At 34.7% G+C, this 16,072-nt stretch overlaps 1 protein-coding gene across 6 annotated transcripts in view; it reads left to right on the top strand.

Moving 5' to 3' along the window:
- The window catches only part of TRAPPC10 (trafficking protein particle complex subunit 10), a 111,840-nt gene that overhangs the window by 55,598 nt on the left and 40,170 nt on the right, over positions 1 to 16,072 (top strand). For 5 of the 6 annotated variants that reach the window (XM_069075006.1, XM_069075009.1, XM_069075004.1 and 2 more), the window contains 4 exons: positions 5,220 to 5,366; positions 9,909 to 10,023; positions 11,481 to 11,557; positions 12,405 to 12,496. In XM_069075006.1, coding sequence (XP_068931107.1) covers positions 5,220 to 5,366; positions 9,909 to 10,023; positions 11,481 to 11,557; positions 12,405 to 12,496 — 431 coding nt within the window. The remainder of the gene's footprint in view (positions 1 to 5,219; positions 5,367 to 9,908; positions 10,024 to 11,480; positions 11,558 to 12,404; positions 12,497 to 16,072) is intronic. The other variant, XM_069075008.1, reaches the window with a different exon arrangement.

Below are 16,072 nucleotides of genomic sequence, written 5' to 3'. Positions count from 1 at the left end.
ATAAATGTTTATTTAATGGAACTGAGTGAGTCTAGTCATGTAATACTAGCTCTTAAGAATTTTGTAATAAAACTCTTTTTTCTTAACCCTTTCTCCTTTCGTTATAAAATATTATAGCATTAGATATTTAGAACTGTAAGGGACTTTAGACATCATGGAGACCCAGAGCATTTAAGTATCTTGCTCAGGATGACACATATTATATATATATAATAGAGCCAGGGTTCAAACCCAAGACCTCTGGTGCTTTTTCCACTTTTTTCCCACACTTTCTCCTGCATTAAATTATGAAGTTATTCATGATAAATACCTTCACGCATATTATTTCTTTACTTATGAAAGAAATTGTATCTGAAACCAGATTCCATTGTGTTACTTTTCATATACTAATTTATTGTTTAATACCAGAGTAAATATTTTTGTCTTATTATCTTCAGCTGGATAATTTTGCTTTTCTGGTGAAGGTTACCGTGTTTCCCCGAAAATAAGCCCTCCCCTTACTGTGTAAGATTCCTCTAAAATAAGCCCTCCCCCGAAAATAAGCCCTATTGAGATTGCTACTGTAGTGAAGGTGATCCCCTGCGCTACACGCTACATTACAGTACCCTCTGTATGCACCGTGTCCCCCCCCCCCCCCCCCCCCCGTGAAACGCACACCGCGCTCCAAGCTGCATCCAATCAGAGCTGCAGCAGTGAGCATGTCATCCTGTTCTTTATTGAATAAAGGTACATTTTTTTGTTCACATTTACCTGTTTATTAAAATTGCTGTCAATGTTCATTAAAATAAGCCCTCCCCTGAAAATAAGCCCTCTGGTGTTTTTCTGTCCAAAAAATTAATAAGACAGTGTCTTATTATCGGGGAAACACGGTAATTCTTATTAGAATCTGTAGCGTCTGCCAGTATGTAAATAAAAAATCATAATCCTTAATTTATTTTAATTTATGCATGTTTGTTTTTTTTAGTCAATAATATATTTTGAGGAAATCCTAATCTCTGACTTCATCAACATTGCAGCAGTTAAAATATATTCCACATAATAGTGCTTCCTTCAGGTCTCAGCTAAAGTTTCACCATCTGAAAGAAATCTCCCTTGTCCTCCTTAATCCTAGTACCTTTCCTCTGAGATTGTCTCCAGTTTATCCTGTATGTATCTTTTTTTGTACATAATTGATTGTAATATCATCTAGCTGATAATATATCATACAGACCTACAAAGTTCACGTTTAGATCCTCCTCCACAGTCTACAAGTTCCAAAAAACAGTTAACTTAAACATTATAGAAGAATAATTGAAACAGATAGTACACATAGCCTTACACTTTAATATTTCCCCAGAAGTAGCTAATTAAATAATCCTTAAAAAAAATTATGTGTACTTTAATTTTAATAAGTTGGTACCCATGTCATTCTTGGTTTTGATTTATGTTGCTATTTAAAGTTATTTTTGTTTAAATATTGGTAGTTGTATTTATAATTCTGGTTTACTCTGCATTACTATAAACAAGTTTTCCTATGTTTCTTTAAATTCTTCCTAGTTATCCTTTATAGCACAATACTGTTCTTTTACCATATGAAGTAACTTTCTCTCATATACCATGGTCTGCTTCCAGCTTCTTGCTGTTAAAAATATTGTTGCTATGAATGTTTATATGTAGTTGAACCTGTTTTTATTGTCAGTAAATCCCATCATAGTATTGCTAAGACAAAGTATATGAACAGTTTTGTAAATTTTTTTGCATAATTCCAAACTATTTTGCAAAATAGTGGAACTAAATCACAGTTTCAGCAGGAATGGACAGGCATCATAGGATAGTAGATTCAAGGGTGAACTTTGGAGTCAAGATGTGGGCTAGCATTTTCTTCTGACGCATTCCAGTTATGTGACCAAAGCAAGTGTCCCCAAGCAAGTCAAATAAGACAGTGAAAGGAGTTTCTCATTTCTAAGGTTTTTCTACCAGTAAAATCAAGGTCTAGTGCCACCCATCATCTACCCAATGACTATACATAATTTAAAACTTTTTCATAGCTGTGAAAGGGTGTGAGCATATTAAATTACCTTCTTTTTCACTTACACTTAAGTTTACCTGGATTATTTCTTTTTCTACAAGCTGCCATCTGCTTTCTCTTTCACATTTCACGTCCTCAGAATTGACTACCATGCCAAGAATGTGTTTAAATATTCAAAAATAAGGAATTAATCTGCAAATTGAAAATCTTAAGGTAGAAAATTCCATTTATATATTTTTTCTGAAGAATTCAAATTTATCACCTAGATCTTGGTGGCTATTTTTTATTGAATTCATAATCATTCTATTCTTCTCAATTTCTGCTCTTATGTTTGGAGATTCCATCTTGATCTTGCTATTATTACTCTTTATGTTCATGAACTCTGAAATTCCTTTATTTGAACACAACCTATCTTTCCTTCTTTCTCTGCCTTTTTTTAAAGTGCCTTTTCTCTGTCCTCATTCTCCCTCACTTTCTCTTCTCCCTTTGACTCTGTTGATCACCCTCTTGTCCTGGATACTTTCTCTCCTCTAGGTTTTTGTGAATCTGCTCTCCTGTTATTTCATGCAGATCACACTCACTAACCATGGGTGTCCCCAAAGACTCCATCCTGGAAATTCTTCTCTTCTACTTCTATATTGTTTCATTTGGTGATTTCATCAGTTCTCATGGGTTCAATTATCTCTATACAGATGCTTCTCAAATTTACATATCCAATCCTAACATCTCCTGAGTTACAGGACTATTAGCCATCTTGAAGTAGTAGTCCCATGAGTATCTCAAAATTCAGCATGTCCAATACAGAACTCATTATCTTCTCCCCAAGACCCTCTCCTCTTCCAAAATTCCCTGTTACCACTGGAGGGCACCACCATCCTTCCCATCAGGCTCCCAACTTGTCTGACTTTTCTTTCATGTCACTTCAATGTATCCAGTCAGTTACAGTCTTCTTACCTTCACATTTCTTCTATGTGAACATCCCTTTTCCTGCACTCATAGCTACCACAGCAGCTACTTATCACCTGATACCTGTATTATTGCAGTAGAGTGTTCATTGTTCTCTCCTCATTCCAAATCCATCTTCCACTTAGGGCCAAAGTGATTTTCCTAAAGCACAGGTCTGACCATTTCATCTCCTTTATTACCTCCAGAATAGAATATAAAATTCTCTGTTTGACATTTAAAGCCCTTCACAATTTTTTCCTTCTTCTCTTTTCAGTTTTCCTGTACTTTATTCCCTGCTGTATTTTTTATTATCCAGCAACATCTACCTTTTTGCTGTTCCTTGTATATGACAGTCCATTTCCCAATTACATTCTTTTTTTTTAATATATTTTATTTTTTCCCCAATAACATGTTAAAACAATTTTTAAAGTTTTGAGTTCTAAATTCTAACTTTCCCTCCTCTCTCCCCTTCCTGAGATAATAAGCAATCAGATATAGATTATACATGTGTAATCATGTAAAACATTTCTGTATTAGTCACTTTGTACAAGAAGACTCAAATAAAAGAAAAAGAATGAGAGTGAAAAATAGCATGCTTCAGTCTGTATTCAAACAATATCAGTCCTTTCTTTGAAAGCAGATAGTATACTTTATCATTAGTCCTTTGGGATTGTCTTGGATCGTTGTATCATTAAGAATAGATGTCATTCACAGTTCTTCATCATATGATATTGCTGTTTTTATTCTGGTTCTGTTCACTTCACTTTGCATCAGTCCAGGTCTTTCTGAAATCGTCCTGCTTGTCACTTCTTATAGCACAATAATATTCTATCATAGTCATATACCACAGCTTGTTTAGCCAGTCCCCAATTGATGGGTATCGCTTTGATGTCTAATTCTTAGCCCCCACAAAAAGACCTGCTATATATTTTTTTGTATAAATAGATCCTTTTCCTTTTTACGGATGTCTTTGGGATATAGACCTAGCAGTGGTATTACTGAATCAAAGGGTATGAACAGTTTTGTAGCTCGTTGGGCATAATTTCAGATTGCTCTCCAGAATGTTTGAATTGGTTCGCAGTTCTACCAACAGTGCGTTATTGTCACATTTTCCCACATCCCCTTCAACATCTGTCATTTTTTTTTTTTGTCATATTAACCAGGCTGACAGAGATTGGTACCTCAGACTCATTTTAACACACATTTCTCTTATCAGTAGTGATTTGGAGCATTTTTTTCATGTGACTGTAGATAGCTTTGATTTCTTTGTCTGAAAAACTGCCTTTGTGTGTCTTTTGCCCATTTATCAATTGGGGAATAACTTGTATTTTTATAAATTTGACTCAGTTCTCTATATATTTGAAAAGATGAGGCCTTTATCAGTGATACTTGTTGCAAAAAATTTTTTTTTTCCAGTTTTCTACTTTCCTTTAAATTTTGGTTGCTTTGGTTTTGTTTGTGCAAAACCTTTTTAATTTTATATAATCAAAATCATCCTTTTTCCATTTTGTAATGCCTTCTATAGTTTCTTTGGTCCTAAATGTTTCCCTTATCAACATAGATCTGACAAATAAAATATTCCATGTTCTCCTAATTTGCTTATTGTATCCCCCTTTATGTAGAAAGTATATACCCATTTTGATCTCATATTAGTGTAGGGTATGAGATTATGGTCTGTACCTAGTTTCTGCCATAGTATATTCCAGTTTTTCCAGAAGTTTTTGTCAAATAATGAGTTTTTATTCCAAAAACTTGGATCTTTGGGTTTCTCATGTACTAAATTGCCGTGGTCATTTACTGTAATGTGATTTGTACCTAATCTATTCCACTATTCTATTTCACTATATTCTATTTTTCATACCAGATTGTTTTGATAACTAGTGCTTTATAATTACATTCCTTTTCAATTACTCTTCCCCTATTCCAGGAATGTTTTCTTGCCTCTCCTCTGCCCCTAGCTTCCTGTAAGACTCAACTCAAATCCCACCTCCTATAGGGGCCCTTTCCTTGTTCTCCCACTGCTAGTGCTTTCCTTCTGAGATTACCTTCTATACATATCTTGTATGTATATAGTTTTTAGAAACTTTCCACCCCCATTAGAGTATGAGCTCCAGAAAAGCAGCAACCCTAATTTTGGCTTATTTTACATTGGTACTTAGCACTATATATATTTCAACACAGAGGACTAACAGTAACTAAATATTTCCATAATTGTTTCTTAGATGGTAGTACTTTTTAATTGTAATGAACTTATGTGCTTTTTCAGGTTTCTGTTCCTCCTGGAGCTTTGGACTGCTGGGTCTTTTTGAGCTGTTTAGAGGTGTTGCAGAGAATAGAGGGTTGCTGTGATCGTGCACAAATTGATTCCAATATTTCCCACACTGTTGGCTTATGGAGTTATGCCACAGAAAAGGTAGACAAGATATAATGCATAATGTTTTGCATTTTCTCTGGATTCTGCCAGTATGCAAAAAATAATAGGCAAAATACTTACCACATTATTTGACAGTAAATGGTTCTAATTACTGTAGTGCTATACAGCAGAGTACAGAAGTTGTCCACCATCTATTCATTCAATAGATAACTTTCTAAATACCTGCTATGTGAATATCAGAGGCAGCATTGCATAGTTGTGGATAGCATGATTGGCTTGGAACCAGGAAGACATACATTCACATTGCTTCTCTGACACCTACTGGATGTGACTCAGGGCAAGTCACTTTACTTCTGGCAGCTCTCCAGGATTTATCTTCCAAATTGAGGGGGATGTTCTCACTTTAGGAGTTTGCTAGGCAGATGAAATGACAGGTGCTTTGTATATTTTGAGTAGGTGTATAAATGCTATGCTACAGACTTCCGGAGGTATGAAAAATATAATACATGGCTTTTTGATCTAGTTGGGAATGATACAACCATACATATGAAAAGTTAAATGATACAAGTGATAGAGGAAGGAGTAACCTGGAGAAGTAAGGAAATTGATGAAGAAAGTGAACATTGAGAACAACTTTGGAAGATAGGTGGGTTTGTTGATAGAAAACCCTTTGTGCCTAGGAGAAGAAATCCAGTATAAATATAGGTAGGCAGGGAGAAATGTAAGAGATGTTTTTAGGAGAATATGACTAGGCCAGTCTATCTAGAAGGTTCTTTTAGGTCCATGGTATGAGATAAAAGTTGGGAAGATAGTCTGGGACAAGATTGTAAAAGACCTGAAGATGTTACCCTAAGAAGTTTGGACTTTTTCATGCAATAGGGAAGCCACTGAAGCTTTTAAAATAGGAAAATCATGTAATAAATATACAGTTGTCCCTCAACATTTATTAAAGTTAGGGACGTAGGACCCCTGCAGTTATGAAAAACCATGAATAATTCTGGGTCCTATCTGAACTCTTTATTTTTAATATTTTTTATCATATTTTAAGATTATGAAACAAGTAAAACAATATACTGCACCCATTAAAAAAGTTCCAGTTTCTGTGCAAGAAAAATTAGTATCTCTCACACTATGCAGTCTTCTCAGTTTCTAAGTGTAGCTGCAGCAACTGCTTCAAGGATTTCCTTCTATGAAAAGTGAAAGATAAAAAAGATCACTGCAGGAGAAAGTCAAATGACAGAATCTGGATGGTAGAGAGCCAAAGAGGAGCCATTCCGAAAAACAATCTGAAGCCCATAGTTCTTTAGTGCACTGAAAGTTTTAACAGAATTTACTTGTTTATAATACATTTATGTGTGTATATTTATGGTAGATTATAAAATAGTAATATGTTTTTAAATTTTCTTTACACGTGTACTGTCTATGATTTTCCACAATATGCTGTAAATCTCTAAAAATTCCCATTTAATTATCAATCAAAACTGGAAATGTGAAACCTATGAATGTTAAGGGATGACTATAGTTTTTTAAGAAACATTAGTCTGGTTTCAGTATACAGGATAGATGGAATCAAGGAGAAACTAATGTCAAGAATACCAGTTACTAGGGGCGGCCAGGTAGCACAGCAAGTAAGAGCACCGGCTCCAGTGTTGAGAAGACCTGGAGATCGAATCCCGGGCTCAGACACTTAGCACCCACCCAGAAACACCTGGCCGTGTAACCTTGAGCAAGTTACTTAACCCCAATTGCTTAGGGGTGGCCAGGTGGCTCAGCGAGTAAGAGCACCGGTTCCAGTGTTGGGACGACCTGGAGATTGAATCCCGGGCTCAGACACTCAGCACCACACCCAGAAATAACTGGCCATGTAACCTTGAGCAAGTTACTTAACCCCAATTGCTTAAAAAAGAATACCAGTTACTAGGCCTTTAAGCTTTTTTTTTTTTTTTTTTAGGCAATCGGGGTTAAGTAACTTGCTCAAGGTTACACGGCCAGTTATTTCTGGGTGTGGTGCTAAGTATCTGAGCCCAGATTTGATCCCCAGGTCATCCCGACACTGGAGCCGGTGCTCTTACTCGCTGAGCTACCTGGCTTCCCCGGTCTTTAAGCTTTTTAATAAATTAACTATGAAGAGCCTCATCTTAGTGGATAATCATTTGGGAGGGATTGGTAGGTTAGGTTATTAGATCAATAGTTAGTAGTGATACTTCTGTTTATAATTTAAGGCCACTCTGTAAGACTTACTTTGGTTTAATAATATCTTTATTTACATGTTAATTTTGACATCTAAGAAGAAATGCTAGGTGTGGTATTTAAAACTAATAGGAATAGAATTCATTCCTCTTCCCCCATTTTAAATGTTCCAAAGACAGAAATGAAGATCTGTGTGCTATAGTATAAGATATAAAGTAACTACTTAGTGTTTCCTGTGGATTTTGAGTATTTAGTTAACACTCCCAAACTTCAGCTTAGTGACAATTTTATTTTATAAAGAGCAGCAGTTAGAAAGTTCTGGCCAGTTAGAAAGAGGTGGAAGGGGAATGTGATGGGAGGGTGGCAGGTGTTTAGGAAATTATGTAGGTAAAATTCCTTATAAGTGGCTGGAATTGATAGAATTATTACCACAGGTTCTCTGTATGAAATTACACCTTAAAGAATGGTATTATTGCTACAAAGGTGTTGGAAATATAAAACAGCCTTGCAGAAAGGTACTAAAGAAATAAATATTGGCTTTCTGCCTGTTTACATAGTCTTATTGATATTCTGAGCTGTTTTTTATACTTTCAGTTGTCTAAGAAGTCTTCAGAGGATGATGTTTGGTGACTACAGAATTTCTAGAATTATCTCTTTCAAATTTTCCATCATTAGCCTTCCCTGCAGGACTCTATGGCAGAATGATATATCAATATACTTTATAAATTGTAACTAATTGCATTTTTTCTTTTTTTTTAATTATTAATGTCTTTATTTGCTTTTAATTTACAACATTCAGTTCCACAATCCCTTGAGTTTCAAATTTTCAAACCCCTCCTTCCTCCCCCACCCCCCCATGGCGGCATGTAATCAAATATAGGATCCACAAATACCTTCACATTAAACATTAGTCAGGTTGTAAAAAAGGATTATAACCAATGGAATGAACAGTGGGAAAGAGGAAACAAAACAAAACAAGAAAAAGAAAGAGAGCAAGTAGTTTGCTTCAATCTGCATTCAGAATCTATAGTTCTATCTCTGGATGTGGATATCTCTTTACATCATGAGTCTTTTGGAGTTTTCTAATAACCTTACAGTGCTGAGAGGAGCCCAGTCTGTCAAAGTTAGTCATCATACATACGTTGTCTGTATGTGTACAAATTTCTCCTGGTTCTGCTCTTCTCACTCAACATCAATTTATATAAGTCTCTCCAAGTTATTATGAAGTCTGTCTGCTCCTCATTACTTATAGCACAATAGTATTCCATTACATTCATATACCACAATTTGGTCAGCCATTCCCCAATTGATGGGCATCCCCTTGATTTCCAATTCTTTGCCATCACAGAAAGGGCTGCTATAAATATTTTTGTACATATGGGTCCTCTTCCCACTTCTATGATCTCTTTGGGATACAACCCTAGAAGTGGTATTGCTGGGTCAAAGGGTATGCACTTATTTATAGAGCTTTTTGGCATTCTGCTCTCCAGAATGGTTGAATCAGTTTACAACTCCACCAACAATGCGTTAGTGTTCCAATTTTTCCACATCCTCTCCAGCATTTATCATTTTCTTGTTTTATCATCTTAGCCAATCTGACAGGTGAGATGTGGTACCTCAGAGTTGTTTTCTGTTTGTTTTTGGTTTTTTTTTGTTGTTGTTGTTGTTTTGCTTTTTGGAGGGGGGAAGGTAGGGCAATTGGGGTTAAGTGACTTGCCCAAGGTCACACGGCTAGTTTTGTGTTGCGTTTCTGAGGCTGGATTTGAACTCAGGTCCTCCTGACTCCAGGGCCCATGCTCTGTTCACTGTGCCACTTAGCTGCCCCATCTCAGTTGTTTTGATTTGCATTTCTCTAATCAATAGTGATTTAGAGCATTTTTTCATATGCTTATAGATATCTTTAATTTCTTCCTCTGAAAACTGTTCATATCCTTTGAGGAATGACTTGTATTCTTATAGATTTGACTCAGTTCTTTGTATATTTTAGAAATGAGGCCTTTATTAGAGACACTGGTTGTAAAAATTCCCAATTTTCCACTTCCCTCTTAATCTTGGTTACATTGGCTTTATTTGTACAGAAACTTTTCAATTTAATGTAATCAAAATTATCCATTTTGCATTTTATAATGCTCTCTAACTCTTGTTTGGTCATAAAATCTTCTCTTCTCCATAAATCTGACAGGTAAACTATTCTTTGCTCTCCCAGATTGTTTACAGTATCACCCTTCGTACCTAGATCACACATCCTTTAGACTTGATTTTGATATACAGTGTTAGATATTGGTCTGTGCCCAGTTTCAATTCCATAGATTTTTACATTAAAATTATTAAGCTCTTTACTTTTAATAATAACTTGAAATATAAGTTTACAATCTGAGTTTTCCTCAACAGCTAAAATCCTTGGGATATCTCTGTGGACTTGTATCAGAAAATGGACCCAATTCAGAAGATCTTAATAGGACAGTTGATCTCTTGGCAGGTTTGGGAGCTGAACGGCCAGAAACAGGTACTTTTGGAAATGCATCTATAGAAGAGTACATTGAAAAGTAATAAAAATGATTGAGTCAGTTTTTAGACATAATCTATCTGGTATGTTAAATCTAATTGCTGAAAACATACTTTGACATCGTGCAAGAAATTTTTCTTTTCAGCTTACTATATAGGTTTAAAAATTACTTTTTCATTGTCATTAACAACATTATGAGAGAACTTAGAGTGATTTGTTTGGTTGTTTTAGAACCATATCAACTGGTGTGAATCTTTTACATCCTGTATATAAATTTAAATTATTACTCCTTTTTTCTGAAATACAGATAAACTATCCCTAATACATCATTGGATAACTCATATGATTATGTTGTAATCCAAGGATTAGGTGCCATTTTTTCTTGGAGAGTGCTATGTCCTGGAGAAGTTTTTTAGTAGCTATATAATAGTTGTATTATATTTAGTAGTAATATATTGCTTTAGCATCTCCTTCCCACAATATAATAAAAGTACCTAGAAACCTAGAATTGCCCTTGGTATGGTACTTAATTCTCAGAAATAACAACATATTTCCCTTAATTGTAATTTAGTAAACCATGCCATTCTGGAATAGAGGGCTAGTTTTCAAGTCAGGAAGACTAAAGGGATTAAGTCCTAAATATGATATATCTTTGTAACTGTGGGCAAGTTATTTAACTTTTTAGTGCCATAGACAATTCTCTCAGTCTGCTAATTACAGATAATTTGCTGATTTGCCTTTGATATAGGGAATTTCTACACATAAAATTCCATAAAGTGATGAAGCCACAGATCATCACACCCCCGCATTCCTTTCATTCTCTCCCCTGTACCCCTCATCCCCACTCACTGAAAGCTACCTCAAGTCTTAAAAAGGAAAAGATATTATTTTAATAGGATCTGGTCAAATACTATTTAACAATAATAGTCAAATACTTAAGTTTTGTATTTTGGGTTGATAATCAGTAAACATGTTAGGTACCATCAAGTATAGCTAACAACTAAGATATGTTACAGATTATCTAATGACAGGATGAAATTTTGCCCTGATTGGGAAAGCATGTGTTTATAATTGTCCCTTATACTTAGCTTCTTTTGAAATACTAGAGTTATTATAATACTGCTAAGCATCCTAAATCAGATCATGTTTTTGTATCGCTGGAAATAAAGCACCATGTGAATGACTTAGATTATATCTTTAGTATTTTAATTGGAAGTGAGTATCAGTAATGCTATACTTCAGTTTTCAGTGCCACTAAAACATTCATTGAAATTGCTATAGTATCACTAAGTTATCTGGTTAAAATTGATGCCTTAATTTAATCCCTAGTTTTAAGGCTATCTGAAACCTGAAGGATTTTAAGTTTCATTTCCTCATTGCTTAGTTTGAGGGTAAACATAGATGCAGATGGACATAAATATTGAAGATTAACAAGTGGTCACTTCTTTTTGTTTAAGCCAAAACTGCACAGAGTCCATATAAGAAACTCAAGGAGGCCTTGTCATCAGTAGAAGCTTTTGAGAAACATTACTTAGTAAGTATTATATGTGTATAAATCTATGTGATGGAGAGAAGTGGTCTCTCAGAGCACTATTTTATACCTAGGGAGATGTGTGACATGCCATTTGAATTATACATGAGTAAGTGATCAAAGAGCTGCTTCGTGTTGACTGTGCTGGTCTTCTTGGTGCCCTGAAGAGTTGTGGAGAAAACACATGAATTGTTCACATGTCTTTTCATAAGTATACAGCATGCCATGATTTCACCAGACAGACATAACTCTAAATGTTTTTAATTTCATTAAATATATTTGCCCATTGCATAGATTGATAATAGTGTGAATAAGTGCTATGTGATTTTGTATTACTAAAATGAAATAATTTGGCCCTAATAAAAATTATTTGTTATAAATTAATGAAAAAACTGACATTTTTGCTGGCATTTCTTGCAATGATGTTACCTAAAGAAGAGACTTAGTCTGGTTAAACATATAGGCCAACTTTTAGCATACCTAATTTTTCAGAATATATTACTACAAGAATATTGATCTCCCTTTTACTGTTTTGAATTTTTCTCTTAAATTAAAAAGGTCTGATTAAATTATGAGCAAAATCATATGCATCAAATAGCAAGAAAACACAGAAATAATTTTTAGTTTTGTTTCTTTGGCAACTCAACATTTTACGTAAAAATGTAAATTTTTTTTCTTGCTCCTATTGAGCAGGGACAACTATAAAAGAAAATCACTCAATCCCATTGCACAAAGCAGTACAACTTAAAGGAATACATATGTAGAAACATTTTTAAAAAGATGTTCTATATAAATATAAAATAGCAAAACAATTTAAGTAAATATGGGATTTTTTTCCCCTTTTATACAGGATCTGTCTCATGCTACCATTGAAATGTATACAAGTATTGGAAGAATTCGATCAGCCAAGCTCGTTGGAAAAGATTTGGCAGAGTTCTATATGTAATTCATTTTTATCCTTTTTTTTTTTTTTTTCATTTTTGACAGTTCTTGGATGTGTTCAGTCATACTTAGTATTGTATACGTATATTTGTAAATTTATTCACAATTTAGGATTTCTTAACAATACTACACTAGGGGGGGAAAGTCCTGTAACAAATGGAGTCACACACTTGGTAAATCAGAGTATTGTGTGGAAGTGAAATTGATAAATATGTGGTCAGTTTTCAAGACAGGAAGACTATAAGGTTTAGATGTGGAAAGGTTACAGGCTTAAGTTGCAAAGAATTTAACATAAGACTTAGTATGGAAATAATTTAACAATCCTTTTTTTTAAGTTGTTTTATTAACTTGTTCACTTAATGTTCTTTGAAGAAAGGGGATTACAACCATAAAATTTCCATCTTTTTTTCTCACTGCCATATTCACCATTGAAGAGGAATTAGGGTAGTTTATGTCAACTTCTGGTCCTCATAATCTTAAGCAATCTTAACTTCACTTTGAAGTTCTTACTTAGAAAAAAAAATGAAAAACGTAAATGAATCATGTGATCACTTTTAATTCTGGTTCCTTCAAAGTCCTACTTAGAAAGAAAAAATATGTCAAAACTGAGAGGCTTATATTGTCCTGAAAGAGCAGGAGATAAGTATGTTATTTCAGGTTTGAGAGCTAAGTATTTTGATTCTTGAGCAGAAGAACCAGGCTAGTACTACAGCTTTCCTTCAGAGTTTAGAAGTATATTGAACCACCATTGAAGAGGAAATAGGAGAGGAAACAAAGGAATATGTGCAAAGCAACTGGGCAGAGAGATTAGAAAGTGAGTTCACTCTCCCAATCAAATTGTTTGTTTTAACTTTTTAAAAATATCTACCTTTTTTTATTGATAACCTTTTGGTTTTATATCGCTGCTATTTCTGGATATGAATATATCTCCCTCCCTTCCATACCTAGTGATCCAGCCATTTTAACAAAAACTAAAAAGAGCAAAACAGCATTCAGCACAATAACCAACACACCATCTATTTCTTACAGTAAGTGTAATTCTTCACACCCATAGTCTTCCACTTAAGCGAAAAAGAGAGAGGTTACTTACTTTCATTTTGTTTAACCCCATGTTTGCATTTTCCCTTCTTCCACAGAGTCTTCCTCTGACTTTGAGGGGTAGACATGACTCTGGGTTCTCAAAGGTTCTACTAGATGAGGGTTAACTGACAAGTCTTGCTAAGCTAGAAAGGTTTCAGCTGAGACAGACTCAGTTTGGTGTCTTTGGTCCAACTAAGTGCAAAGAAGTTCATCACCCCTAGCTGATTAATTATTTTGTTATGGTAACACATGAAACAAGCAAAAGAAATGCAAATGGCTCTCAGTCTTATGTATTTCCATACTCCTTCCATGGTAACCATAGTAAATGGCTGAAAAGAAGGTATAGGGTACTGGGTGCTAAGAATCTCTTGGTTTCTGAACAGTCTGTAAACATTCACATATCAATGAATACTCTAAAGGTAAGATTTGTCCAGTGATCACCATATTCATTGTTCAAAAGAACTGAAACATATCACTATTAAGATTCGTATGATGACTGGAAGACAAGGAAGTTGCAGCTAAATGGAAAAAGATACTTCATAGTTTTCCTCTTGAAGAGAGAAGCAGAGTTTGCAGAGGGGGGTTCATAATATATCCAGTAAGAAATATCATTTTGTGGGATGCCTAGTAAACTTGCTTTGCAGCATTCATGATGAACATAGGCAAAAAAGGATCCACAAACATGACCGCAGCTTATGTTTAAATAACCTGTTTCAGAGGATGAAGTGGCAACTGCTATGAAGAATTATTAATAACACCCTACAAAACAAGCCAAAGTATATTTTAATACTTGACGACTCAGTGGCCATCAGGGAGGATAGTGAAAAGTAGTTAGAAAAGTTAGATTTAAGTTGAAAAATTAAGAGGCAAAAAAAACTGAAATGTTAAAGGCCACAGGCTTGTAGGCTACTCAGAAACTTGACTTTTTTCAAAACAAGTTGATCATATAGGAAAAACAATTTCTTGGTTTCCTTTAAAATGCCTGTTTAGGTCATTTATGCATGGATGAAACACAAGAGTAAATCTGGCATTTATTCTTTTTTAAAAAGCAAATTTATATTGAGATCTTTTTCAGATTTCATAATTCACAGTGTATCTTCCCTACCCACTATCCCCTTAGAGAGTAAAATTCCTTTTGTAGCAATGAATAGAAGAGAAGGGAAAAAAGGCTATAGAGTAAAACTAACCAGCATATCAAGAAAGCTTTATAAGATGTCCAGTACAGTTAAATCTTAGTTAATGTGAATACTAAATCCCTTGAAATTTGCACTGTATATTTTCATTGGGCTGGAACCAGTTACCTTATTTTGTATGTTTATAACTTCAAAAAACTCATTCCCCCCTAGTCCCCTAGACCAGAAAAGAAACAGGGAAGATACCATCTGATATCTCTTCTTTTGGGGCTAAACTTAGCTTCATTATAATTTAGCAGAATTCCGTTTCAGTTGTTTCATTCTTGTTATTCACATTATAATCATTGGATATATTGTTTTCCTGGTTCTTTTTACTTTACATCAATTCACATTAATTAATACATGCTTCTCACTATTCATTATGTTTTTTATTCTAGCACATTAATGCTATTCCGTTACATTCATGAATCATGACTTGTTTGCCATTCTCTAATAGATTGGCATTTACTTTGTTTTCAGTTCTTTGTTGCTACAGAAAATGCTACTGTAAATATTTTCATATATAGTGTCCCAAATGTTTTAGTGCAGTTTTAAACTGTTGAATCTTAAAACTGTACTAAGACATTTGGGATACCTTGTATGTTGGGCATTTCTTTTTATCACTGACTTCCTTGAGATTTAGCCCTAAACTATATATCCCAAAATCAAACAGTATAGACAGTTTTGTACAATACTAAAAACATTTACTTTTAGAGTATATGCTTCATAACTCCTCTGGCCAGACTAGAATAGAATTTTAGAGCAAGCAAAAGACTAAAAATAATCTACTCTCCTTTATTTTATGGACAAGGAAACTGAGACTTGGAAATTTTAACTTTCCCAAAGTAACAGAGCTAGTTTGTGTCAGAACTGGGACTAGGTCCTAGATCTCCTAACTATCCTGGCCTGTATTTTGCTGCCTGGATCACGATTGAACAAGTGAATAAGTAATTATTGTAGTCAGAAATGCCTTTAAAGTGTTGTTCAAGAACTTAACTCATGTTGAAAGTTCTAGTTGAAAAGGATAAAATATTCCATTCATACTGCAAATAATGAACATTGACATACTACCGTGTTTCCCTGATAATAAGACACTGTCTTATTATTATTATTATTTTTTTTTTTTTTTGGAAAGAAAAACACCAGAGGGCTTATTTTCAGGGGAGGGCTTATGTTGTCCTGCCTCAGCTCTCCTCCGCAGCACTGCTCTCAATGGCGTCAGCAAGCAAATCACTGGGGAAGAACAGGATGATGCACTCACTGCTGCAGCTCTGATTGGATGCAGCTCAGAGCGCGGCGTGCATTTCACCGGGGGGGGGGGGGG

Source organism: Petaurus breviceps, unplaced genomic scaffold (genome assembly GCF_028583685.1).
Source record: "Petaurus breviceps papuanus isolate PSGF00001 unplaced genomic scaffold, PetGlider_PUasm1.0 90897, whole genome shotgun sequence".
NCBI lineage: Eukaryota > Metazoa > Chordata > Mammalia > Diprotodontia > Petauridae > Petaurus > Petaurus breviceps.
This window is presented reverse-complemented; position numbering and strand designations above follow the sequence as displayed.